At 40.6% G+C, this 27,983-nt stretch overlaps 2 protein-coding genes across 2 annotated transcripts in view; one reads left to right on the top strand and one right to left on the bottom strand.

The window, feature by feature from the left end:
• Positions 1 to 55: 55 nt before the first annotated feature.
• On the top strand, positions 56 to 25,028 carry ANGEL2 (angel homolog 2). The gene is made up of 9 exons (XM_019548575.1): positions 56 to 252; positions 2,357 to 2,790; positions 4,834 to 5,078; positions 8,833 to 8,902; positions 11,026 to 11,447; positions 13,119 to 13,245; positions 14,167 to 14,227; positions 16,218 to 16,381; positions 19,879 to 25,028. Exons 1-9 carry the CDS (start codon positions 56 to 58, stop codon positions 20,031 to 20,033), a joined length of 1,875 nt encoding a protein of 624 aa, XP_019404120.1. The 3' UTR covers positions 20,034 to 25,028.
• The window catches only part of VASH2 (vasohibin 2), a 69,944-nt gene continuing 66,614 nt past the window's right edge, over positions 24,654 to 27,983 (bottom strand). The window contains exon 8 of the mRNA XM_019549455.1: positions 24,654 to 27,983. Within this exon, the coding sequence (XP_019405000.1) occupies positions 27,911 to 27,983 (73 nt within the window). The 3' untranslated portion in view covers positions 24,654 to 27,910.

Here is a 27,983-nt window from a genome sequence, read left to right as displayed (position 1 = left end):
AGCAGGACTACAGCTCCCAGGGGTCCCTGCGCGCGCGCCGGGTTAGGCGGCGCTCATGGGAGCGTGGCGTGCCGCTGTGCGGGGCGGGGCTGCTGCGGTGCCGGGGAAGTGGCAGGACAGAGGCGAGGGTAGCAGGCCGCGGCGGGGCCGGGCGCTGGCGGCGCCGCGGCATGAGCCCCCTCGGGGGAGCGGCGTAGCGCACCCGGAGCGGGAGCTGTGCGCGCCGCCCGGAGGGTTCCAATCCGCCTCGAGGTAACGGCTGCGGGGGGGGGAGGGGCGCCGTGGAGTGTTGGGGGATGTGGGCGAGCGACATCGCTTGTACACACGTCACACACCTTGTAAACACGTCATGTGTCAACACAAACGTCACACACACCTTGTAAACACACACGTGATGCGAACAGGTCACTTCTCAGCACACACGACTTTTTAACAAGTCCCTGGAGTGCTGTCTGATGCCTTTGGAAACCTCCCTGGCCCTGGATCCCACAGCTTCAGGAAGGCCCCCAGTCAGACTGGCTAGTCGCTACCCTGGCATCCGGAACAGGGAAGGTGGATCTTTGCTGCCTTGCAAATCTCCCTGTAGCTAAAGACGTTTCTGCAAGTGCTGCAGCTTTATACCGTTGCTCTTGTCCTGCTGAAGTTTCATGCCTTCAAAACAGGAGCCTCTTCTTGGGAAATGTTGGTGTTGATCCTTTAATTTTTTTACTGCTTGTAGCTCGCTTCTAGTTTTTGTGTCATTTTATTTTGAGGGCTTTTTTGGGTGTATAAACTATGTATCCAAATGTATTGTTGCAGACCAGTAGGTAAGTAGAAAAGGGGATTAAAAACCCAAATGGATGGGAATGACCTGTCTAAAATTATTCTAACTGGAAAGAAGTCACTTGAGAGATGAAAGCAACTAATTTCTGTAATTGTTAGCTTGTTGAAAAGAAAGCATGTTGTTTTGGCAGGATTTTCAGACCTCATAATCACTGCAGGTTATATTATAGCTGTCAATAAACGCTATGAAGAAAAGCAAAAAGTATAACTCATCCCTTCCCCTCCATCCCAATTATCTGGTCCCTTCGGTGGGCTATAATTTGGACGCTAAGCTTTGTAATCTTTTACTTAGGAAAATGTAAACCTTTTTGTGGCAAGAGCAAAACATGTTATGATGTAACCAAGGGTGGGCAAAATGGCAGATTTGGATGGTGGATCCCTGCCTGGGGCGTGCAGGGAGTGGATCACAATCCAGACCACAGTGTTACTTTTACAGGATCCCTGTCCCCGGAGCAGCTCCCTACCCAGCTGCGCACCCTGCCAGTGCTGCTGGGGCCGGTCTCTGTGGAAACCTTGGCCCTGCCCTGCTGTTCTGGGGTCTCCGTGGAAACTGGCTGCAGCAATGTCGGCAGGGGCTGCTGGGAAATGAAGTCCACTGCGGGCCCAGTCTAGCCCATAAGCCAGACTTTGCCCACCCTGATGTAAACCTACTTCCAAAAGCATTGTACTCCACTTACGTGCCAGCTAAGTGCATGATTTGCTTAACCGCCTAACACTTGCCTGTCCCTGTATCTCACTCACTGTAATAAATTCCAGTTATTTTCATGTTAATTAGATACATAAACTGGTTAAGTGTATAGCATCTTTCAGCCCCAGTTTCTAGCTACCGTAATCCTGTTCCAGGTAACTGCACATTAAGTGCTGTGTGTACTTTGTAACTAAATGAACTCTGTTTAAATTACCCCCAAAAATAGTGACTGGGAAGCAGCTATCAAAGGGGTACCATTAGAAGGCTTGAAAGTGAGGAGAGCTGGTCAGCTCCGGCTATCTGCTTGTATGGAGTATACTGTACCTTAAAGGGTGACTTCTTCCTCTGCAGGAAACTTCTTTGTTGATGTGTAGTAAGGAACTTGTGTAGAGAGGATCGCATCCTAAGCGTACTGACATGTTTCACCTGCCTGCTGGACTCTTGTTGTGCATGCACTGAATATAAAGCTGTGACCAAATCTGAAAAAAAAAATTACCATAAACTAACCTGTTAGTCTACAATTTTTTTCTTGAAGTAGGTCAGCTATGCACATTCCAACTGAAGCATAAAGGGAAACGTGTTAACCATTTGACTTTTAAAAATCACATTCTTTTATCCTGTGCATATGACTTTTTAGGTGGAACCTAAAAGGCAAATATTATCCCTCATTATGTTTGTGTGAGTTGATGCATGAAAAACTAGTATTTCTTAATAAATTATGACTAGTACCTTGGGGCCAGTCATGCCTGCAGACTGTATTGTACACTCTTGTTCTGTAGTGTTAGTTGAATAGAAAACAGTGTGCTTTTAAGTAACAATATATTCCTTTTTTTTCTTGTTTAATAGACACTCCATGCTGTTCCATCGCATGCAGAGGCTAGGCAGAGACTGGGTTGCCCACTGTGGTACATCTCAAAGATTTTGCTGCAACAGTCAAATTTCCAATTGTAGGAGGTGGATTGGACACTGTACTTGGGCTCCTTATCCATTTCTCGGTACAGGGCACTTCTCAGCGAATTGGAGTCTGCCTCCATTTCTTGAGCCTTGGAGACTGCACCACAACTGGCACTGGCAACCCAGTAACTTCACACAGAGCTCTCTGCTTCATATTTCTCATACCAACATGAAATCTGAGGGGGATGACCCTTCTTCAAAAAGGAGAAAACATAGTGGTGAGAGTTTTTCAAGTCCTGATCAAGAAACAAGCATCTCTAAACAAAATGAAGCTACAGGGCAAGTTACAGCACCTGAAACTGAAGGGAGTCTTGTAAAGGAGAAAGGTGAAGGCAGCTTTTGATATTTTTCTAATTTTGTTCCTAACATTTAACACTGTTTAACAAGCTGTAAAGTGCTATCACCTTGTGTTGTGTGCATGCATGCTGGCAACCACACTAGAAAAGTGTCACACTAGGACAGGTATTGAAATGGCAAATATTGTATTTGGTCGGTCTAAATTTTCTGGTGTCAAAACCAGAATCTTCCAAACAGTTCTGAGCTTGCTCCACTTGCCAGCAGAAAATTGTCTTTCTCAGTGTAACTCTTGTTTTCTGCCTTCCCCCCAAGTGACACCCTCAGGTGGACATACTTGATTGTTGCCCTCTATTTTTCTAGCCATCATTTCAGCAAATCTCTGTGCTCAAAAAGATAAGGCGTGGTAATCTGTTCTGTCTTTCCCTTTCAACTCCTTTCAGATAATAGTTTGGCTTAATGACACCAGGAGAAACCAGTGGTAACTACTGTCAGGCTTCAGTCTGACTTCTTATAGGCCTCAATTTGGTAGACATTTACAATTTAAAAAGCAACAGAAAATTAGGTTATGTTGTACATAGGGGAGTCCTGTCTGGAGGTATCATTTCTCTCTCATCTTGCTCTGAGGTCCAAAACCCTAGCTCCATTGGGTTTCTTCACAGGCTACAGGGGGTAGAAACCATTGTTTCAATGGGGTCCTCTCACTACACCCTAATAGCAAATACGCAGTGATGTAGGCCTGACACTGCCTTGCCGGAGGGAAGTAGAAGTAACAGAGTCCTCATTTATTGTTTTGCTCACACCCTGCAAGAGAAAGGCAATGATAGAATCTTTTTCATTGTCTCACACATCCCCGCATTCTCTTCTACAAGAGGAGCAGGGTAGCATCAGCTCAAGTGTTAATGCTATTTTGAGCTTTGTGTTGATTAAGGAAGAAAACATAATTCACAGAATCCTTCATTACTTTTAAATGCAGTGACAGAATTATCTCCCTGCCCATCCCAGAAGATTTTCTTTCCAGGTAAAGTAGATTAACCTAAATATAATTAAACAGTAGAAAGGAACTGCTTAACAGCAGTATGTCACCAGTGCATAGCATAAGTAGTTAAATTCCAGCTTCCTTTTACAGAAGTAAGAGGCATAAAGAAAACATTGACCTTGGGTTACCTTATTCACACTTGGTCAGAATAGATTTACAACTCAAAAGCAGTTGAACTGTAATTCAGTAACTAGTCAATGTTTTGTGGACATGCTCTTTCTCTGACCAAGTCCCTTAGATAAGGAATTAAGCTTTTTGACTGCCTCTCTTTCATCAGCTGTTCTTTTAATATGTTATATATTGCAGGGAAGTAAAATGCATCAAATCTGTATGGTTGTAACTCCAAATTTCAAAGCATATGAAAGCTTTCTGAGGGCATTTATACACATACCTTTTAGTTCTCAGGTGCGTTGAAGATTTGCTGCTTCGGAGCAGACTCGATTAATACACACACCATGCTGCGCCACTTGCAGTTGTATAAGTGGCAAAATGTGCATCAGTGCAGAGAAAATGGTGGCAGTGCACTTTTGAACTGAAGTACCTCTAAGGTATTTTTGTTCAGGAAGTGGCCCACCACTGCTTTCTTCGCACTGATATGCATTTCGCTGGTTATACAACTGTAAGCATCACAGCACCAGGTGCTTTTTAAAGCACCCGGCAGTGCGACTCTTACCACGTAAAAATGCCCTCTGTGCCTCAAGTGCCTTAACTCCCCAGGTCACTAATAAACTCTTTGAATAACATACATATCAAGCTGACCATGAGGGGTTCCATAGGACATGAGGTTTCTCTAACCTCAGAGAAGTCTGAAATGTGGAGTGCACAGTGACTACAAGCTTTGCAATTCATGTTGATGAAGCTTAACCTCAGTCTTGAATGGAAGGTCTGAAATATTTCGAAACGTGCCAGATACCAACTTGGCTATAAGTTTCCTTAGACAAATTGAGCTACATTGAATAATTTCTTAGGTACAGTAGTAGAACAGAAATTAACAACACGTTACATAATTTTATTTTGCTGTTTAATATTTTAACAGGAATGATCAAGAGACACTGGGAGTATTTCTGTCACCGTAAAAAAAAGAAGATCCTTGAAGATCAGGAAATTGACCAAAACAATACAGAAAATGAGTTTGATTTTACAGTGATGTCCTACAATATCCTTTCACAGAATTTATTAGACGATAACTGCCACCTGTATAAACACTGCAGATGGCCAGTATTAATCTGGGGTTATAGATTTCCCAACATCCTACAGGAAATCAAAGAACTGGATGCAGATGTAAGTGAAAAACAACACCAGTATTGCTGGGAAAATATGCAGTAATGAGTAGTAAGTCCTTGCAGATTTGACTTTTATGTGATCTAGTGAGTGTACTGTATAGTAAATTCAGCTGTTGTTTTGAGTTGTAGCATAATACTTGATTATTAGTTCTAGTTCATGTTTACCATAATAATGCTTTCTGGGTGATCTAAGCCTGAGACCATGCAAGAGGTCACCATTGTTTTACACGCATACTCCTGAAGCTGCCTCTGAGCACTTTCTAACTAAATTTCAGGGCTAGTACTTCATTTTCAGTTTCTTTAACCTATAAGCTGCTTTTGTTGTTCAAACCCTTCCTCATTATCCCATCATACCTTCCATGACACTTTCCTTTCCTAAATCTCCTATCTTTCATATTAAATGTTAAAATTATAAAGACAAATGTTCCAAAGTTAGGAAATGCCAAGATTAAGTTTGCTTTTGCAACATTATTTCATCCTCTTTGTGCTTCTGACACAGTTAAGACACAGTTCCTAATTGCATGATCACATGCATTCCCCCATCTACCACCCATATGATTTCTGCCCCCTTCAGTGCATAGGATGGGGTTCTACTGGGGTTGAATAAGGGTTCTGTACCAAAGGATGCTGCTGTCTGTAGGCTGTTTTGCCTCATTTGTTGTAGAAGGTGTGGTGTGTAATACATGTGTAAAGTACAGAATTACAGGTAGAGAAAGCAGAGTGTAATGGTTAAAGCTGTTAGATGCTGCTCTGGAGAACTGGGTTCCTTCTCTGATGTAGGGTTTCTATGTAACGTCATTTTTATTTTCTTTTTTTTCCCCCCACAACCAACCTTTTTTTCTCTCCCCCATCCCAAACTCTTGAATGTTCTACTTGAAACCCTAGGTTCTGGTTTGTGAAAGTGCTGAATAGAGCTAGCTAGGGAAACTTCCATCTCTAGCTTTTGAGATTACAGAAACCCTTCTGTCCCATTTTGGAGTAAATTGAGTTCATCCCAGTGTTTTTAACAAAAATCAGAGGGATGACTCCCCTGCAGCATTAGAACATACAGCCTGATATAATGCTTATCTGGGATTATTTTATTCCCTGCTTTGAATCAAGGTAAGTGCCATTGCCAGCAGGTTGTTAGCTGTTCTGGGGTGATCTTTCATGTTGGAGCTGTTCCAGTTTACATAAATTAAATGTTCATTGAGCCAGAGACAGAGAGAGACGTTTATAATCCAGTGGTTAGAGCACTTGCTTGAGATATACGAGATATAGGGACTAAAACCAAGGTCTTCCACTTTTCAGATGAATCCTGTGACCACTGGGTTATTGAATGGTTGGGTGCATCTCTGTTTCTGACTCCATTGTAGTAGGCCTGAAAAACGCTCCAGTAAAAAGTTTCAGTTCTAACAGATTGGCCTATGCCACTAAAAGGTTTCAGCCAGAAATCTTGAGCATTCAGGTGCAACTGAAGTCTTTAGGAGCTCAACATATAAAGTGTTATATAATGCTAAATATATTGAAAAATCATGTCCTTTTAAGAGCTATCCAGAACTAGTGGATGCTTTTGACATAAATATTTATGCCTTGGTTCCCCATTTTATAAAATAAGGGTAACAGTACCTCCCTAACTTGCAAAGGAGTGGTGAAGCTTGTTGTTTATGAAGTGCTTTGATAAAATGAAGTGCATTACCAGGAAAATAATAATCTTAACCTCAGTGTAGGTTTGAATACTAGTTAAGGTGTTTGAGCACCATGTTTTATATTGAAGAGAAAACTGTACAGGTATATTGATTAGTTGTTCATTTATTGGGCATCAACTATCCTATGCAATGGATGAGGCAGGGGAAAAAACAGTATTTCATTGTGTAATTACAGGCTGTATCAGGATGCATTAAGAGGTGTTAAATTAAGGTTGCATAGGAACCTAACTCCTATGCAACCTTATTCAAGTTCTTTGAATTCAATTTCATGTGTGTTTATAGATAGTAAAAATATTATGCATTTCAGGCTGTAGAATGAATATTGGGACCCCACCATGAAGCTTTGTTTCTACTTTAGAGCCCTTTGTTCAAATGGGTAGTCAAGCAGCTATACCTCTCTGGAGCCTTCCTTTAGAAGGCAACAAGTTTTGCCCTTAGATTTACTATGCTGATTTTAATCAGCTTCTAAATAAGGGGTGGGCAAAATGGTGCATCCAGCCAGCAGCCTGACTCTATTTCCCAGCGTCCCCTGCCTGTGTGATTGGAGCCAGTTTCCATGGAGACCGCAGTAGCAGCCATGCTGTGCTAGCCTGAGACTGGGGCTTCCATGGAGACAAGCCCCAGCAGCGCTGACAGGGTGCATAGTAGGGCATGGAGCAGCTCTGGAGCCAGGCTGGGAGCTTAAAGCAGTGACAGTGTGGTCCAGAGCCAGGGCAGAGCTGTGATCTGTAGCTTGCATGCCCCGGACAGGGACATGCAGGCAGCTGATTGCAGCTCTGTCCCAGCTCCTTGCAGCAGTGACGGTGGTCCAAAGCTTAGGAGGAGCTTTGCGGGGGGTATAGCTACCCCTCCCAGTGGCGCTGCCACCACTGAAGCTGCCTGCCCTGCACAGGTGGCAGCAGTTGAGCCTGCCCTACTCTCAACCATAGCACAGCACCCCTTCAAGCCCCACCACCAGGAAGAGGATGGCACCACTGCTGCCTGCCAGCATTGCTGGGACTGGTCTCCACGGAAACCCCGGCCCCATGCTGTCACAGTCGGGCTGCTGCTGGGGTCTCCATGGAAACCAGCCCCAGCTATGCAGGCAGGGGCTGCTGAGAAATGGAGTCCACTGCCAGATGGATCCAGCCCACAGGCTGGACTTTGCCTGCCCCTCTCCTAAATTATAAACCTGAGACCAATTGTAGTTCTATAATATATAGGCTTCCGGGCTTCACACTCACCATGGCGAAGTACTGGGTCCTTCTGCAGTGAGAGAAAGGTAGTTGTTTGCAATATGAGTGTCTTTCACATGACACTTACCTTGTCATTACAATAGCTATTTCTCCTAGCGTTCTCTTCTTCCCACTCCAAGTTGCTCTACAGTAACTAAGGTGCACGTAATTTTTGCCACCTCCTATCCCAGAAGCAGTGGGCGGTTTTGAGCTGCAGCTTACAGCCTGAAAAAATGTACATTGCCTATGAGAAGTAGGAAACTTTGGCAAGCAGCCTGGCCTACAGAATCTAAGTGTAAGCTTTACTAGCCTTGTGGCAGTGGCAATAATTACCTTAATGTAGGAGGCATATAAACGTACATGGTGCTTTCTTCAGGCTTTGGTAAAGAGCTTCAGAGTGTCTGTTCCTGGAATTGTCGAGCTGAATTCCTTGAATTTATTCACATATGCAGATGTTTACTGGTTTGGGGGTTAAGTGCTGATTTGTTTTCAGTAAGACTGTGACTTCCCAACAAGTCATCTCTATTTAAATGTTAGATCCTTGTCATCTGTATTTTGTAACTTAGCCATTTAATAAGTCTTCATGACAGGTAAAAAAAAAAAATCCCCCAAAACCCATAAATTATACATATTTCAGTAATGATTTTGTTTTCCCCTTTAAGGTAAACATTCCTAACAATACTAAGCAGTTTTTATATAGCAGAGTAAACTTTTCTATGGAACTATTTATGGAGGTTAAAAACCTAAATTTATGGGAATATTATAGACTTGCCAGTTAACAAGTCAGCCTTTATTAAAATATTTTTTTGTTAATATATTTAAATTCAAATAGGACAAACTCTTTTTTCAGGTACTTTGTTTACAAGAAGTTCAAGAAGACCATTATAGAACACAAATCAAGTCAAGTTTGGAATCCTTGGGTATGATGAAATGTTTTTGCCTCACTTCTTTGCTTCCTCCTCATTAGGAATGAAGAAACATAGAACTAGAGGGGAGTTTCCTGAGTTATACCAGGCAACTGGACTCTATTACAGGCAACCACATGACATAATCCCTTCTGTAAGCTCATCAATCTCCATCTGCCTTGAAAGCTAAGCAGAAGGCAGGGCAGAGTGGCAACTTAGAGACTATCTGGTTCAGAGGCCTACACTTTTGTAGGCAAGACCCTACTTCATTATATGGTAAGTAGACTGCAGCCTGTGAAATCTCACACCACTCTGAACCAGTTAGTCTCTATGGGTGCTTTTACACGTGCGCCAGGGTGGGAGGTCAGTGCTTTAATTAGAATGGCACTAATTAAAGTGCTGCCACATCTCATGTATCAGCATCCCCGCACTTAAAAATGGCAGCAGGGGCACTTGAACTTAAGCTCATTCAACAAGCTTTAGTTCAGGCACCCCCACCACCATTTTTAAGTGCAGGGACGCTGATACACAAGACACAGGAAGCTGCTGAAGTGTGGTAATTGCCCTGATCCTGCAGACTCGATTAATCTAGTCTGCTCTGATGTGTTGGAATTCCAGCTCGTTGAGGCAACCTCCATGCTTGTGTATAGGCACCCAAAGGTGCCATAACCCCCCATCCTTCTGCCTGACTTCAGACTAACACAGCTAACTATCTCTACCTTAAATGCTTGTTAATTTGTAGAACCTGCTATTCCCATTAGAAGTCTGTTCCTAAGCCTTACTCCTCTGATGCCTTGAAACTTTGCTAGTTTAGTCTAAATGTATTTGTCCTCATGCTAGCATTGTCTTTTAGCTTAAATACTGTATCTCCCCAAAATCAAGACCCTGAATTTAAGACAGGCCCCCAATAATTAGATACTCTATATGGAAAATGTGTAAATTTGTTATCATTTTCCAGGTATAAAATCTAATTATCAGAGGGTTGCCTTAGATTTCCCTGCTACAGCAGGGAAATGTGTGTGGCTGGGGAGTCAGATGGTTGAGACTGTCAAAATCCCCCTTGCCCTCTGCCCCCTCCCTACTTTTTTTCCTGCAGCCTTCCTACCACCCCCACCTCTCCCCACCACTAGTACTCTTCCACCTGTGGTGTGGCAGAAGCTACAGAGGGCAAGTGAAGTGCGGGACAGATGGCTGCTGTGGCTCTGACTCTGGCCCTGACCCAGATTCAGGGCCAGAGTCAAAACCATAGGAGCTGCCTGCCTCCCTGCTCCCCTGCTTTGTATGCAGATCTGAGCTGAGAGGCTTTCCCCGCCATTCTTATTGTGGGGAACCTCATATTAGATTTGAGTAAATATGGTAGTTCTCTTTCCTCTCTGGTGTTGCCTCTACCCTAAAATATGTAGAGAATATACTTGCAATAGTCCATATACCACTGGGGGAAGAGAGAGGGATTTTTTACACGGCAAAAATTGGACTATTAAGTATTACTTCAGGGCCTGCTTATGTACTCCTTATCTTAAACTTTCACATTTAAGTTCTGCCTGTGTAGTGTAAAACTAGACTCGCAATTGCCTTCCTGTGTACCATGAGCTATGATCCTGTAGATTGCTGAGTGCCCTCAGCTTTCATTGGCTTCAGAAATAAAAGAGATAAACTTTAAACAATCACATCATTGCTGTATTAAAAATGTCTAAAACAACTCCTGTGTTTTAAAGCTCTTCATATAATATTTCCTGACCTGAAAAGACCTGTCAAGTACTGTTCCTCATTGGAATACTTCAAGTAATGCATCTCCAGTGTGCTCCAAAGCAGTGTAACAATACTTTAAAGGACCAGTCATCTTGCATATGACTGACTTGTCTGATGACAAAGGGGAAAAGCATAATGGCTATCTCATATTATCAGTTCAGAACTGCATATACCACAAAAGATACTGGATTAGATTTATTATTCAAATTAAACTTAAAAGAAAAAAATGTTCTGTGTCCAAATTCCTTAGCCACAAGGAAATTATTCTACAGATATAGCAGGCTTGGGGATTGATTGCTTTGGATAAAATAGAGCAGTTTTATTTTTCTTAAAATTATTTAGATATATACAGTAACATCTTTTGATGTTTTGAATTATTTATCTTATAGGGTATCATTGTGAATATAAAATGAGGACAGGAAGGAAACCAGATGGCTGTGCTATTTGCTTCAAAATGTCCAAATTTGATCTGATCTCCTCAAACCCAGTAGAGTTTTTCCGCCATGATATTTCACTTTTGGACAGAGACAATGTTGGACTAGTTTTGCTTCTGCAGCCCAAGTTTCACTGTAAAGCTACTGCTGCGGTCTGTGTAGCCAATACACATCTGCTGTATAATCCAAGACGAGGGGATATTAAACTGACCCAACTGGCAATGCTGCTGGCAGAGATTGCCAGTGTTGCCCATCAGAAAGATGGCAGCTTCTGTCCCATTATCATCTGTGGTGACTTCAACTCAGTTCCTGGTTCTCCACTGTACAGTTTTATAAAGGAAGGAAAGTTGAATTATGAAGGACTTGCTATAGGAAAGGTAGGTGTCCTTTTCACCTAGCACGTATTATAGTTAATGCTGATGGAAAAGCAGTATTTCTTAGTTAAGGTCACAGTTTAGTTTACAGCACTAACCCAGTTTTGACCTCCGTTTTGAAGTCTACAGAGGAAACTGCCACAACGGTAAGTTTGGTTTGGTGCCAAGTGTGTGTGTTTTTTGAGCAGTGCAACTTTTTAACTCTTGGTTTTGTGGCTCTGCCAACACAGTAGATCTTGAAAAACCATATACATTCTATTAAAAGTAAGAACCTGAACCCTGCCTCCCTCTTAATTCAGTTTGTTGTTTAAAATTATTCCCAAATGATTTGGACGTTTAGAAAACATTCCTCTTCTTTCTTAAATCTTCTCCCCTACCACCTACAAAAACTTAAATTTTACAACCAGTGTATAGTCAGGCCTAAATTTTCAGCCAGGCTTAGACCAAGGTGCCTTTTTGTAGGTACTAGTTGTGCCTATCAGAATGCATCCATAATGTAGCCCATAATTCAGATGTGAGCACCATATTAGGATTTCAAACATCTCAGGTAAAAATTGCCTCCCTGAGAAGTATGTTAAAATTCTGAAAATGTGGCTTACGTATTAATAACGTTGGCTTTATTGGCACTTATAGTTGTATGCAATGCTGCGCTGCTTTGCATCATTGTTACAGAAACTTGGGACACTTTGAGGGGACACCTAATCAGATGCAGTTGTGTCCTTTATAGGAAATTATAATCATATTATTATAGCTGAAGTTGGGCTGTATTGAGAAGCAGTACTGTAAAACAATAAAGGTATGGTTATCAGGTGACCAAAATAGAAGATGTGTTAACGTGATGATCTGTGTTATAATATTCTCTGAGTTTAGTGTACATGTATATATACTCATTGCTTTAAGCCCAGTTTACGGAAGTGGGAGTTTCCTCCCTTTCTTCCTCCGAGGGCCTTATGGGTGAGGGCAAGCAAAACTCAGGGGCATCTGGACCCCAAGCCTCTGGGCTTGGGCCTACAAGTAGGATGCCTGCCAAAGGTTTTGGAAACATCTGAAGCACCAGATCGGGGTGGAGAATGTTTGTTTGCCAGTAGTAGGGTCACTTATGGTTCTGGATTCTAGGATTTGGAATTAGTTTTGGCTAATTTCACCTCGGATACAAATTATATTAAAAAAAAAAAACCCACCCCAAAAATGTATACTCATTAGTGAGGTGTTAAGTGAGATTTGATTCAAAGTAACAAGCATCTGATACGGAAAAATTTCCTGTTGGTGGTGTTAATTGCCCAGCAGAAACCATCACTTTCTTTAGCACCCATGTTGAGTTAACTTGTTTCCAGAAGATTAAATGCCACAGTGTTGAAAGCAGCATCAGTAATAAATGAGCTGACTTAATATTGTTAAAAACTGGTTTTGGCACACTCTCAGCTTAATCTCACATGAATAATCATAGAAAATCTTTATGTAAAGATGATATTTTTTTATTTACAGTTGCTTTATTTTTGTTTAAAAAGAAAAAGCTTTGAGGAACTACTATAAAAAGCATGCTTTTCTTCTGGCTCTAGCAGCATGGTGGCTATGTTTGTTTAATTGGATTGCGATTGATTTTAAGAATATCAAAGTTTATTTTGTGGTCTAAATCAGATCTTGTATAATACAGACATGTACATTCTTCTGTAGGTGTCTGGACAAGAACAGTTTCCTAGGGGACAAAGAATCTTATCTATTCCGATTTGGCCTCAGAGGCTGGGCATTTCTCAGAACTGTGTGTATGAAATACGACAACAGCAAAGGAAAGAACATTCAGGTAAGTTTCTGAATAGGGAAATTGATGATTCTCTGAAAACGTCATTCATATTCTCAGTTAAAAGCCAAATATTTTTTTCCATAAAAAACATTTGGGCCCTGATACTGCAAACTTGGATTTATTGGAACCCCTCAGACAAAGTTATTCACCTGCCTTAGTATTTACTTGGAAAGATAATGTCATTTGAGATGAAAATGCAGAAACTAGCTGGAAATATTAAAAAATTACTTTTGGATATCTCTAAAACTGTCCCTCTAACACTTCCTGTCCTTGTGTCATTTAAATAAATAGTATGCCACTTGAAGGGGTATATATATTTTAGGTAAAATATTTGGAGCTGTACAAATTTGTTTGAAGGGACTCTTAGGAAAGAAGCTGGAAATTTAATCTTAATGGATTATTTTCCCTGTTAAAATAAAAAATAGTATTTGAATATGTTATACTAAACCAGGGCTGTCCAACTAGTGGCCTTCAAGCCACCTGCAGCCTCCAGACTGCTGGTCCAGGTGCTGCTTTCCCTACTGCATTCCTACCACTCCTGGACTCTAAGTTCTCCATCACTCCCCCAGTTTCTGCTTCCTGCTCCTGCCACCTCCAGGGGACTGGGCAGTGAAGCCTGTGTGGACGAAGGAACCAGTAGGAAGTTCAAAGACGTAGGGACCTTGCACGGCACAATAGGGGTTCCCTGCCACACAGTGCAGTGCAGCAGGGGAGCCCACGTGGCGTGGCAGGGTGCCAGCATGGGTGGAGGGGGACACAATTTAGCATATGGCACAGGGTGTTTGGCTGGGGAGGCATGCAGCACCCAGCCACCCAGAATTTGGATAACCCTGTGCTAGGCTACTTTCTTCACTAGTTTTCTTTAGTGATCTGACTGCCTTCATTTTGTAGCATTGATTAGAAAATCTTTTTATTTTGTAGGAGAAGAGATGAAAGAACCACAATTGGAGAACTCTCAGAAGATTGTGATAGCAGCTGAAAAGTATGTTTGGGAAAATCTTCAAGGTCAATTGAAAGATAGTTCCCCCCACACCACCAATCCAAAACCCAGGGCATGTGTTATATGACTTCAGACTTTAAAAACAGAACATAAATAAAACCTCTGGGGGGTTTCCCTCATAGACTACTGAAATGAACATGTACATAGACAGTAGAATTGTTGTTCAGGAACATTTGTCAAAATGGATAGAATCTCTCCTAGATCCTCCTCTTCTCCAGTAGAAATGAGAAAAATCAAGTCAATTCAACTACCAATTCATGCAGTATGTCTCTCTTATCAAACACTGCCTAGCAAGAGGCTAGCCAAATTCCACAACTCTGTTCTGGTGGGTTAGTCCAGGAGGTATAGCATTGTGCCAGGCACTTTGATTTACACCTCCAGTTGGTCTGACAATCTAAAATTACATTTTTAATGTTTCAGAGTTCTTATATTAGTGCCCTTATTTTCTGGATGCTTTTGAAATATAAATTAATAACTTGAAAATAGAGGCCAGAAGGAAAGTAGATTCAGGATAACTATGCAGAAAACCAAAATCAACCTTCATGTAAATGTGGAAGAAGATTATCGCAAATTGAATGGGATTCGAATTAAAATCTATAAAGGACCATGTCCATCCAAGGTAGCTGATGTATATTGTTCCAAACTTAAGAGATGCAGTTACATGAAGTAGCAAAGCTGATGTGTGGAGCCGTTTCACTTCTGTTCATTAGAAGATGCTTTGACACCTGTTTACCTTTGGATGCTTCAAGTCCTGCTTGTAGCGATTTCCTCTACAGCCAAGCCATTGAATTTTAAGGCCAGCTTCAAAAATCATTCTCAAAAGTGGTAGTACTTTCCAGCTGCTTAAATGGTGGTATTTCGTCCCTTTGATCATTTTGGAAATGCCAATCCAGCATGATAGAGAAAAGAACTTGGTAGATCAAATGGGAGAGCAAGAAAAAGAATGATTATTTGCTTTTCTACCCCAAGAATTCCATAAAGCACTTGCTTTTTCTCTTACTGAAATTAAGGAATACTAAGAATTGCATTTCTTTGATTGGTTTGTTTGTAAGAAGGTAAGGCAGAGGGGCATGTTCAGTGACTTAATATAAAAGCTCTTTTATCTTCCAGAAAGGTTTCTTAAAACAATAAGGAAGTTGCTGCTGGGCTGGATTGGGGTGGGAAGCTGTGCAGCTGGGTTTGCATGGATGGGAGAATTGTTATGTTCATGTGCAGAAGAGCTAATCCAAATGCAGCATTTTAAGACTTAATGAAGCCTAAATTGCAATAGACTGAACAAATTCAAGGGAAATGAGACTAAATGAATTGAACTGAGTATAAAATAGCTTAGACCCGAGGAAGGGCACTTAATGCCCAGAAGCTTGTCCAAGAGGTCTGCCAAGTATACAGTTGGTCCAGTATAAGACATCACAAAAATCCTTGCTGCTTGCATAAAATATCTATCACCATTAGTGTCCATCAGGCAGTATAGTAGTCCTTATAGAACCAGCATGGTCATAGGTAGCACAAAATGAAAGTATTTAGTAATTCTATACAAAAAAGCCTGGGTTTTTTTTCTGTACACTGAAGGAGGGGATAAGACTGGGATTTAGGACCCCTCCATATTTACAGTTGCCCAGGATCATTGCCTGAAATCCCAGGTGCATTTGAGAGATGATGTTGATGTGTTCTGAGTGTATGTAACATCTTACAAAATGTAAATAAGGTAAATTTTTCATGTGTGCCTAAATCTCATAGAAATGAGAGGCTCACAAGTATCTAAACCACTTCTGAAAATGAGTCTTGGACAACTCTGAAAAAAATTGGTCTTCAGTCCCAGCTCTTCTTATAAGTTAACCTGTCTCAGTACAAAAGTGTATTAGCTATTTGTTGTGTAAAGACTCTGCAAGTACCGATGTTACTGTTTCTTTATACTACAGTTTTCTTTAGTAGCAATAATGAAGCAAAATGCTCTTGTTTCATTCCTGTTTAGGTTATCTTCAAAATTACAGCACCATTTTAAGTTATCTTCAGTCTATTCTCATTACCTACCTGAGAGCGGACTTCCAGAAGTAACAACCTGTCACTCCCGAAGTGCTGTCACTGTGGATTACATTTTCTATTCTGCTGCAAAGGATGATATCACTGCCCCGCCAGGTAATAAAACTCTGTTCAAGTACTAAAGCACTCCTAAAAATAATCTCCCTGCCAAATGAAAAAGGTCAGAATCTAACACAGTTCAGTTCAGAAAAGGATATGTACTGATCACTTCATAAATTTAAAGTACACAGAAGATAACCTCAGTGATTTAAGGATGCCCAAACATGCAAGTGCCTGCCAGGTAGGGGCTCATAGTTTTAGTATTCCATGTTCTTCATCTTCGTACTAACATAGTGGCAGTCTTCTGACTGGCTTAGGAGCCAGGGTGTTACTTGGAGACATGCTCTGAAAAGAAAGACATAGATAGGTGTTAGTCTGAAATCAAGCAGAAGGCCAGATAAATTTGCACCTTATACTAACCAAAGTGTGTGTGTGTGTGTGTGTGTGTGTGTGTGTGTGTGTACACACACGCACACATGCGCATATAATATATATACACACACACACACAAGATTTCTTGAGCTGAAGCTCACTTCTTCAGATGTTGAGAAGAGCCACAGTTAAGTTGAAGATACCAGTGTATCTTCACAACTATGATCAAAGTACCACTGCAACTATTTCATTGCCCTGGTTCTCTGCTGAGCTTACAGTATGTGTTGGTCATCCTCTGTAGAGCATGGTTAGCGGCCTGTGTGGACTTTTAGCTATACATATTTGCTGATATTTCTGTAGTTCCTTAACCTGGATTTTCAGGGAATTGGAGGCTTCAGACAAATGCTAAAAGGACAGCAACCTCTTTCTTTCACTAGTACTCCACGTGGATCTGGTGACTAGACCAGTGCGACGGATGCTTTCTCCCCCTCCATTTCACATACCCAAAGCTTCCACACTTTCAAAAACATGACAGTAGAGACTCCTCATGTGCACTGGAGATGATGAATAACTGAACTTTTTAACAGACCTAGAACAGTATTAGTGTGTGTCCCCAGCAACAACCTGCATGTCTCAAGGTGTCTCAGTCTGGTATGAAACCTCTCACTAGAGCAGCAGCTGAGTGTGTTCAGTTATGCCACAATTCCCTGCTTGTAGTTGCAGCTGAAGCTCACCAGGTGGTGCAAGAAAGACATGAAATGTCTAAGTATGCACCCCTTGGTAGCCAAGATGCTGTCAGTGGCACAGTGCCTCGCTCACTGGCAGAGGTATAACAAGGTAGCTGGCATCCGGGACAGCGGGACACCTGGAGGCTGTGGCAGCTTCTTGCTGTTGCTGTGCCACTGGCACAGTTGCACAGCTGTGATTGCAATTGTTATTTTTCAGCATCCCCCTCCATCCCTCCCTCTGTCTGCACCTAGGACTGCTCTCCCAGTTGCCCCACCTTAGTTGCGCTACTGGTCCCTACATTTGTGATAGACCTATGGATACCCCTGAGTAACCAAAATGGCCATGCTTCTCCTGCTTGATCCTTAAAGTAATTCAATCACTTGTGCAGGGTAATGAGCACTTGAAATTGTAGAAATCCTATGAAGCTTCCCCAAATTATTCTGCAGTGTAACATGACCAACTGAATAATCTTCCAGTTAAAACCTAGAACAGAGAGATCCTGATTCTGCTCTTTAACTGTAGGCTTCCAGTGGGATCTCTGAAAATCACTGAACTCTTTGTGCCTCAATTACCCTATATGTAAAACGAGCATAATTCTTCGTTCACCTCAGTGGCGTAGCAAGATTTATTTGATTAATATTATGAATCTCAGTGGTGCTTCAGGCCTCTGGTGTGTATAGACTACATGGCATTAAAAAAAGGATTGAGAGTTTGATATGGACTCTAGGGTTAAGTAACTTTGAAAATGAACAAAAAAGAAAATGCTTGGGTTTTTGCTAAAAGTTTGGCAAAGGGACATCATGGTTTGTGACAACCAGGTTTTTCTGCAAAGCCAGGACTCGTCACATACTGAAGAGTAGGAGTTTGCTGAGACTGTTCAGTTACCTTAGGGGTATCCCTGAAGTGAGTGAATAGCTTCATCCATGAAGACAGATCTTTGCTGCAGCTGATGTTGTTTTGGGTACAACCAGAATCTGCATGAAACAGTTCCAAAAGGGTTCAGGAGCCTTGAGCCGTGTTCCTGAGCTGCCTAAACAGGTCCATGACTAGTAGGCTTCTCTTTAAAATAATGGTTGCTGCTGGCTCATTAGAGCTCTGTGAAACGGCTCAGCTGGTTAAGGAATGCAGTTTTTGAACCAGCTGAGAAGCTTTACAGTGACCCAGCATCCTCTGAAGTTAGCTGTTGGCTTGTGAACATCACGAGCTCTGCGAGAGCCACAGAGCTCCTACACTGGATGAATACTTTCATCTTTGACAACATGACAACTTGTGTGTCATGTTCAAACTGGGGGCAACTTATCAATTATCTTCAACAACCATGGTTGCTGAATGCTCTCTCCTTCAACTGTTGTCAATTCTAAGAGGGCCAGTTGGCTGGACACTTCATGTGTAATCTGGTTCTCTGTGAAAATAGTCTTTGTTTAAGTTGCCAGTCTGTGTTAACCAAAAAAATTGACACATGAGCACCACAAATACAGTTCTGCACTGCATCAGTAGGAATGTCAGTCTTCTCCAAATATGAGGGAGTGTGATTTTTCCAGAACTCTGCAAAACACATAGTAGGGGGGATGCTGGATCAGGGACAGTAATGATTCTATAGGGGGAGAAAATGGTTAGAAAGCATGCCTTCTTATGGTACTAGGTTCTGTGGTTTTGCATCTCAGGGTGCAGGAGTAAAAGGTATGTTCAATGCCTTAGCTCTTTGTTTCCTGGCCTTTGCATGACACAGAGGTTCCCAAACTTTTTCTTATTGTATAGCTCCTTCCAGATTTACCAGCTGCCCACGTACCCATACCAGCATGTGTTTTATATTTTAACTCCTTAAATGCCAAAGATTATTATGATGAAAATTAAATCTGCCATTACATAATTTCTGCTGTGAACCCCCCCAGAGATGTTTTGTGTATCCCCAGGGGTACGTGTACTACAGTTTGGGAACCCCTGGTGTAAAGTAAGTTTTGGATTTTTTAGAGAGAGAATAACCATAACAACACAATCTGGCCTAGAGAATAAAGCACTGGATTGAGACTTGAGACCTAGGTTACCTTCCCAGTTCTGTCACTAGCCATTGGGCAACCTTGTCCAAGTGGCATCACCTCCCTGAGCCTCCATTTCCATAGATATAATATACATATAATGATTCTGATCTGCTTCATAGAGTACATTGAGATTAATGATAGAAACCTATGTAAAAGCTAGGTAATGGCTTCGCTATTAAGCTGTATAATGAGCTATGAAGCAATCTACAGATTTTTATGTTTGTTTGTTTTTTGTATAGCTGATTTGATACTAAAATGATATATTAACACATCAAGGCTTGTTGACTTCATGGATCTTTCTTGCCATGTTGTAGTCCTACTTCCAATGTAGGATGACTGTTTCTGCATGATTTATTTATTTAAGGTCAGTGGTATGTCCCTACCTAATTCCATATGCTTCTCTTTTTTACGTAGGAACAGAAGAGTCTTTTGATGGCAGCCTGAAGCTTCTCGGTAGATTATCACTTCTAACGGCGCAAGATTTATGGACTGTTAATGGTCTTCCTAATGAAAATAACTCTTCTGATCATCTGCCTTTACTAGCAAAATTCAGGCTCATTGAACAATGAAACAAAGTATTTTTATATATGAACTTCCCTTTTCCTCCACCTTCCTGAAATATTTTTAAATTTGTGGACTGGAAGCCTGTTTACATTTTATTTTGCCTGCATGCTGAGTTCTTAGTGCTTTGTAAATTAGAATTTTTAAAGAGACTTTTGAAAAGTGGTTTAAATTTACTTTATGAAGACTTTTTAAGAAACAGAAATAAGTTTACATAGCTTTCTCTTTTTGATAAAGACAGACATCACCAGCCTGAAAATGGCATTATTTTTCACAGAGAGGATGTAAATATTTTTATTGTATATTATAGTAAAATTGATGCTGCTTTGTACAAACATTGTACTTTGTTTGGGAGTGTAACTATTTTCATAATCAGCTGAAAGTAGCTTTGGAGGTGCTTTCACACTGCTTCTGTTGTCTCTCCCAAATTATCTACCTTTTGGGTTCAATTTCAGGAGTCCCTCAGCACAGGAGTTTATCTAGTAAAGTGGTTGCAGGACTGGGTCTTTATTAGGAAAGTTGTCCCTGCAGTATGGAAATAAATTGTGTTCTAAAAAAGTAATTGCAAGTTTAAACACTGTGCAAGAGTCCACTAGACTTTATCAGTATTCAAAGCTTTAAAACCATCCAAAATAAAAGCAGATATCTAACATGACATGCAAGTATAGGCCAGTATAGTTGGGAAAGACTAAATTCACTTTCTCTTTGAAAGCTGTTTAAAAATCAAAAAAAAAATTATCAGAATGCTTGACTTACTGCGATTTCCTGAATGTTTGCCAAATACATGAGAGACTCTTTTTCACTTGCTCATGATTTAAAATAATGTATCAGTACTGCAGCTTCAGCATATTCAACATTATTTTTGCCCTTGGGGAATATGGTGCCAATGACAGTCCAGGTGATTGAACTAGCACTTCAATTTAATATTTTTAGGATTAGATTTTCATTTTGGCCTGAGTCTCTCTCTCTCTTTTTTTTTCTTTATCACTTTGCTAGATTGTGATTGAAGGATCCATCTGCACACTGAGCTAATCCATCTGTCTCTACATGCTAACAACAATCCAGTCAATGAATGCTGAACACTAAAGTTCAATACTAAGTAATTAGCTTTAAAAATATTCAGATGCAGAAATTTCTCGGGCTGTAGCGCACATGCAGTAGCTTGTTTTTTTTGTCAGTATGCCCTACAAACACCAGGCATCAGAGAAATTTCTAAATGGCTATCTTAGAATTTGTCCACATAGCACACAAGCTTTGTAGGCCAGTGACTTATGCAGAAGTAAGGGTGAGTAGTAACAGAAGGTGTTGAAGCACTGTCCAGCTGAGGGAGCAGGTTGCAGTAGCTGCCATCTAAGATTTATGCACTTGCAGAGATCGGAACTCTCGGTGGAGCAAAAGAAACCCTGATACCTGCAGTATTTTTTTAACAAGCATCCCCTTTCTGTCCTGTAAGACAGAATTTGGCCTCTGCTGCTGCCTACTCTGTTCTACACAAGGAGCTGCAAAGGTTATCCAGAATTTCACACTACAACAGTTCCCTCCTAACCTCAAACTTAAATGCTGTTATTCTGCTATCTGCACTGGAAGGGAAATAGGTTCTTAATGCATAAATGAGGTGTAATGTGCCATGAGTACAGGGTTGTTTTTCTAAGAGTCTAGCTATAAGCTCATTGATTATGATGCTCTGACTATATGGGACTTAGTCTGTTAGAAAACTTAGGAAAAAAAAAAAACGTACCTCAGCTTGCTTGCTATGCTATGGCCTGTTCTTTTGCTGCCAGGACAAATCCAGCAAACAAACAGCAGTGCTCAATGTCTGCAGAGGCTGCCCAGAGAATAGTGAAGAAATGTGCACTAGCCTGTCCAGTTGACAGTACTCAATACCTGAATGCAGGAGCTTTGAATTTCAAAGATTTGTTTTCTGGCTCAGATCAGATTTTTCTGTTGTCAGTTGACTGTTTTATTTTTTCAAATGCTCCAGTATGGCTTTTTAAATTGGCATTACAAAAGCTGCCAGTTTTAAGTGAGCAAAAAATTAATAGATTCTGTTGTCTTCAACAAAGTAAAAGTTACCCAAATTGTATGTAACCTCTTCCTTCCATAGAACAGTGTGAGGTGGTTGTAATAATCAGCAGAAGTGCTTCATTCTTATCACTTGAGGTAAGTACACATATTTGAATATGTAGTAACCAAACTTGTTTGCATCCATGATCACTGCTGGCAATTAAGGTATCTAAAACAAAAAGCAACTTGTGTTGGGAAGGGGGAAGGAGAAGCTTATCTCCCCTCATTCTTCTGTAAAGAATTAGCACATACAGAAGTAGGATGGTTCATAATCATTGGTGTGTCCATCAGGAACCAAGTTGGTTGATTCGGTGGATCAGGGTATTCTAATCTTGGGAATCCAATGTGTAGTTGTGCTGCTGTTGGGACTAAACAACATTGCAGAAGTCAAGAAGGCTTAGTCCCATCTCTCACAGTATCAGAATGCCTTGTGTTCAAAGCATTTGTGGTGTGCTGGAACCACATATCCCTATTATGCAGCTGGAATGGTAGAGCGTACAGCACAGGCCCTTTTTGTGTCCTTATTGAATAGTGCTAAAGTATACGGGTGGGAAGCACGAAGTTCTGACTAAACGTGTACCACACACTTAGACCGTGTCTGTACATCAGAGGTTTGTAGGCCAGTAATTTATATAGAAGCAAGGATGAGTGGTAGCAGACAGGGTTACATTCTCTAAAGCTCTTTGTTTGTTTGTAGAAACTGCCTTTACACAGCAGTGTTTTAATAAGAATGTGTCCTGCCTAGGGAGAACAAAGATTTCCATTGAATCTGGAAGCCTTCCTTCAGCACAGTCAAGTGTTTCTGTTTTGTTGATCCAAAATGTTTACAGGTTATGTTCTTATGAAACTTACTTGAAGCTATTTATTTTAACAAATCAGTTCTGCCACCTTGCAAACAAGATGATGTGACCTGAAAAGCGTATCCTGGTTAACCAGCTAAGCAACGGGTGGAAAACTACCATGGTCTGTGGCTTCCAGCTACATGCTTTACAGCTCTTTTTCAGCTACGCTCTTGGGAGCTCAGACTACAGACCATAGAATTGAAATACCAACAGGGACCTGGCTTGTGTTTTAATGACTGCCATGGTTCTTGCATTAAGAACTACAGTCTATTAATGGTATAATGTTGCAGCATGTGCATTTCTATGCTTGTGTTATTATCATATGCACAGCATGGTGCATTGTAACAATAGAGCTTGGGAGTAAAAGTTTCTGTCTTCCTGACCATTCCTAATTATCTTGAGTTGGGGGAGGGGGGTGAGATATTTACTTCTGGAAAGTGAGTGCCACACAACTTTTCTTATTCAACTCTCCCTCCCTTGTGGCCTTGTAGCAGGTAGGGCCAATATGAACTGTAGTCAAGGCCCTGAAAAACTACCCAGAAATGTTTCCTTAAACTTTGAGGTTACACATACTCCAGACTTTGCATTTGGTACTGCAGCTAAATAACTGTGCAGTCCCTGCAATGGAGTTGTTTTTAGACTCTACTTCTCATGCTTCTAGACATAGATAGCGTCTCATGTAGACACACCCACTGTGTACTGAATGTAAACCCAAACTCTCAGTCTTTGGAAGCCTATGCTACCCCTCAAAGCTCACACAAGGAGCTTTACAGGCCATAATAAAACTGTTGTTCATGGAATTCAAAGGAAATGGAAAACATTCATTTGGAAAGACAACTGGTGGCCTGTGTTCTTATCTTCCCAGCCCCTCAAGCATAACCTTGAGCTAGCTGAAAAAGTACTTCTGTGATGCTACAAGATAATGAAACCTAGCCAAGGATTGAAATATTTAACACTAGCTAGTTGGCATCTTATCACAGTTCTGAAAGATGAAACATACCAAGACAAACATTTTAAACAGGCAAATGTTGTTTGGACCAAATTTTCAAGCCAAGAGCTGCCTGGCACAGATGGGACTGCAAAGAATAATCCAAGTACAGGCTCCAAAGCTTGTATAGAACTTTTAGTTCTTATCATATTTAAATGCCTGTTTCACCACCGTCTCAAAGGAAAACACCTGCCTCAAGGACAGTCCATCTCCATAGGGCTCAGCTCTAAAAATGAGGGCACTAATGCATTTGTTCAGCATTGGCTATTGATAAAGGACCTCTAACATCCCTTGCTTCTTGGAAAAGGCAACCCTCTGCCTAACAGAACTTCCTTTGGTGTGAGGACAGTACTTCAGAGACTTTACTCCCAGTGCAAAGCAGCAGCTGCTAGTCGTAATGCAGCACTTAGTACTGCAGATTCTTTGGTACTTACTGAGATGTACGGCAAGACATGCAAGACTACTATCTTCAGCTTTTCTCATCAGGCACCATCAACAGTGAAACAAGAACCCGCCATATAGTTAAGGCTTAAGTGTTTAGACTAATATATATTAGTTGCCTTCAACTTATTTCATATTGTAAGATCTTAGAAAAATATCTTACTTTATTGCATTCCCTTGATTTAGAGGTTATAGAAGAGTAAATGATTTAAAAATAAATGTTACAACAGTATTACATGACTGACTGAGTTATGGTAGTACATGGCAAACAAACTGAAAAGAGATCATTTAAAAAGACTTCCAAGACATTTTATTAAAGTTTCATGCTTCATATAAATGTACAAGTGATGAGAAAATCAAAAAGCAGAGCCCCCATGCACATGTATTCTACAATATCATTTGACGTTTGCAATGAGCTAGAAAAATAGTCACTAGAATCACAGTTATGTCAACAGAAATGCAATTGTAAGAGCAAACAGCAAGAAGATGAATATTTGACTGAACTTCAAAACCAAAAAGTACAAAATAGCTTGTCACATAGCTCTACAGTTTATAAAAGCTTCAGTGTAAGTTAGGGTCAAAAAGATGTAACCCAAAAATGTTCTGAATACTGGTAAAAGCCGTTCAGTTGTCATTAAATGGGAAGCGGTGTAAAGTTAGGGTAGCTGGGGAAAAAAAAAGCTTGAATAGTTTAAAATTGGGTGTAACCTAATGAAAAAAACACAGTTAAAGTCCAGAGTTCTGATCCCTTACTAGTCTAACTTTCAGAATCTAGACACCTATTGTGTAAGCTGATCTCCGTTTTGCAGAATTGCAACCTATGAAGAAGCATTTATTGCTTTAGAACCCAAATTTGAACCTGGTTGGAATTTTAACCAGAAGACATGATCTTTTTTAACTTTCTACCTCAGCTCTACCCCCCAAACTCTATTCTTAAAAACTTAAAGGGAATAAGAGCTGACGCTTGCAAACAAAGCCTATGAGGAGCCCTCTCTACAACTTAAGTTATCCTGAAAATACAGCTATGCCATCATCCCTACTGCTGATCTTTAGAGGAGGGAGAGAAGATAAGCCATGATCCAAATAAAAGCTGGAGAGGTGCGGAGTAAACATTACCAGCCAGTTGGTTTTGTGGGAAGAGGGAAACGAAGGGGGAAGTCTTGCACTGAGCTTTGTACAAGCCTGTAGTGAACCACATTCAATTTAAAAAAACCCCATCCATTAAAAAAGGCCTTTTTCTTTTGTTCTTTTTCATCTATAAGCAACCAGACATCAGATCAGTACATCACAATGTTTACTCACCACCACACCTGTGGTAGTAACTCTTTAACATGACAATAAATCAGGTGGCCTGCTGCTACTCTTCAATACAATTACTTTTTAAGAAACTGCAACATACCTCACTCTACTAGTATCTTAGGGCCCAATTACAGGGGGTATGTGGCTATGGAAGACTCATTTCTACTGAGCAGAGTGAGGAGTAAAGTTTCTCTCATCTGTTTTCACACATGAAAATTGCTACACCTGCTGCAAGGAGAATCGGGGCCTAACTTTGGGGAACTGACTTTTTAACAGTCAAATTTTGTTTTAATAAAGCAGAGGCTCCCATTGTGGACTCTAAATGAATAGCTATAAAGCTTGCTATATTGGAAGTTAAGTTGCCTAATGACTTGTCATATATACAACTGAAATTAACCTAGATGTATGCTCGCATGGAGATGGGAGAAAGGAAATTACTAATTAAAGCAATACACCCCAAGTTCATTTGCATTTCTTTCTGCTGTGGTTTCAGTATCTAATGGTAGTGAACGGAAGATGTATTAATGTTTGGAACAGGATAACTTCTATTCCATATTGTTTTCCTAGTCTAGTAGTTCTTCACAGTCAGCTATTCTGTGCAGCTTGAAGCATTTGCTAAAATATCTTTCCAGCCGGGGCCTGGTTTTCCTCATGTTCTTTTTCCTTTTTATCTATATCCATTTCATTCATCTGCTGATTCAGCTAGTGTTCCAGGAGCCCAATTCCCTTCATTCTCTAAGATTTTGTCTACCTCTCCCTCCTCCAAGAATCAAAGAGAGGTAATAGTTCAGTATGTTTTTTCAATAATATACAAGGCATATGTTGGACTTTCAAAAGAGGTCTGCTTCTACTTAGATACCTGCTGAATTAGCTTTATTTTCAAGTACTCCAAACCAACAGCTCCTAAGAGAGTTCAGTGAGAACTGCAGAGGTCTGAGCACTTAAGACAATTTAAACCCCTTCAATTCAGTCCCTCAAAGAGAGAGAAGTTCTCTTGATGATCTGGCCACATGCCCTTAGCAGTAGTTTTCAGTGGGAAGACACAAGAGGAAAGAACTTGATTTTCAGATATTGTTTGTTAAAAAATATTATCTAATTTTATTGCTGAATTTACCCAACATGAATTTCCTTCCCAACACTCTGTAGAGGTATGTCACTATGATCCCTAGCAAGGAAAATCTTCCTGAAAAACTGGTGGCAGCATTACTTCCTCAGTGATCTCTCACCATAAAACATCACCACCTTGGACTACTCAACCTTTCAGACACATGATTAGAAAATTACATGTGAAAAAAATTACAAAAGCAACAAGTAAACACTTGAGCAAAAGCTCTGGACTCTGACATTTCTCTGTTATTCTGAGAATGTACACCAAACAGTTTGTCTCTACAATGCAGACACTTGTCTCTACAAAACAATGATCTCCGTGCCTTGTGCTTTAAACACTGTAGTCTGGAAAGTTTAAAAGCTTGTGACAAAGTATAAAAAACTTATGAAAATTTTAAAAATCCATTATTGGTCAGTTATCAGCATTTTAAAAAAGCAACAAAAACCTCAAACAGTTTTTCCATCTCTCTAAGATTATGTCAGTGCTTTTAAGAAGACACTTGCATATAAACATACCTTAAATTCTTTCATAGGCATGCACATAATAGGGTGGCAGGGTGCCATCTAATGCCATCATAAGTCTACCAAAAATGCTGGGAAACAGTACAAAGGAGTTACAAAATAATACTGTCAATCTTGCATATCTGTTGTAAGTTTAGTGAGGTAATGTTGACACTTTAAAACTCACACCCACCTCTGCACTGCTAGTTTATTGCTGAATTAACTATCAATATTGGACTTGATTTTTTTAATACTGCACCCCAGCACATTTTAACACAATGAGGAGTATGATTTAATTACCACTCTTAATACTACCAATGTAGCACAAATGTTCAAAGCCAGTTAAAAAAAAAGAAGAGAGAAACAATTATTTCAAGTTTTAAAAAACCCTCTAGCACAATAGTTCTCTCCTATTTGATGGGGAGGAATAAAAGTAATTAATTTTTTCACTGATGCCACTTCATGAATTAAAAAAAATAAGTTACCACCACCTTCATTCTAGAACTCCTATTTCCTCGGTGAGACTTAAACAAAAAAAAAATCCAGAAGATCTTAATAAATAGTCCTTTTTCCTTCCAGTGGGGCGCAGAGCAAAGTGCAGTGAGAAGCACCATGGAAGCCCTCTCTCTGGCCTATGGCTTTGTTAGATGCGCAGTTGATAGCCGACATCATTCAACGTAGTGAGGTCACCCCCTTTCTTGTCCATCACTGCAGGC

The sequence above is a fragment of the Crocodylus porosus genome, unplaced genomic scaffold, assembly GCF_001723895.1.
Source record: "Crocodylus porosus isolate Cpor-Errol unplaced genomic scaffold, CroPor_comp1, whole genome shotgun sequence".
Classification (NCBI taxonomy): domain Eukaryota; kingdom Metazoa; phylum Chordata; order Crocodylia; family Crocodylidae; genus Crocodylus; species Crocodylus porosus.
Note: the sequence above shows the minus strand (reverse complement) of the source record. Positions and strands in the feature narration are given on the sequence as shown.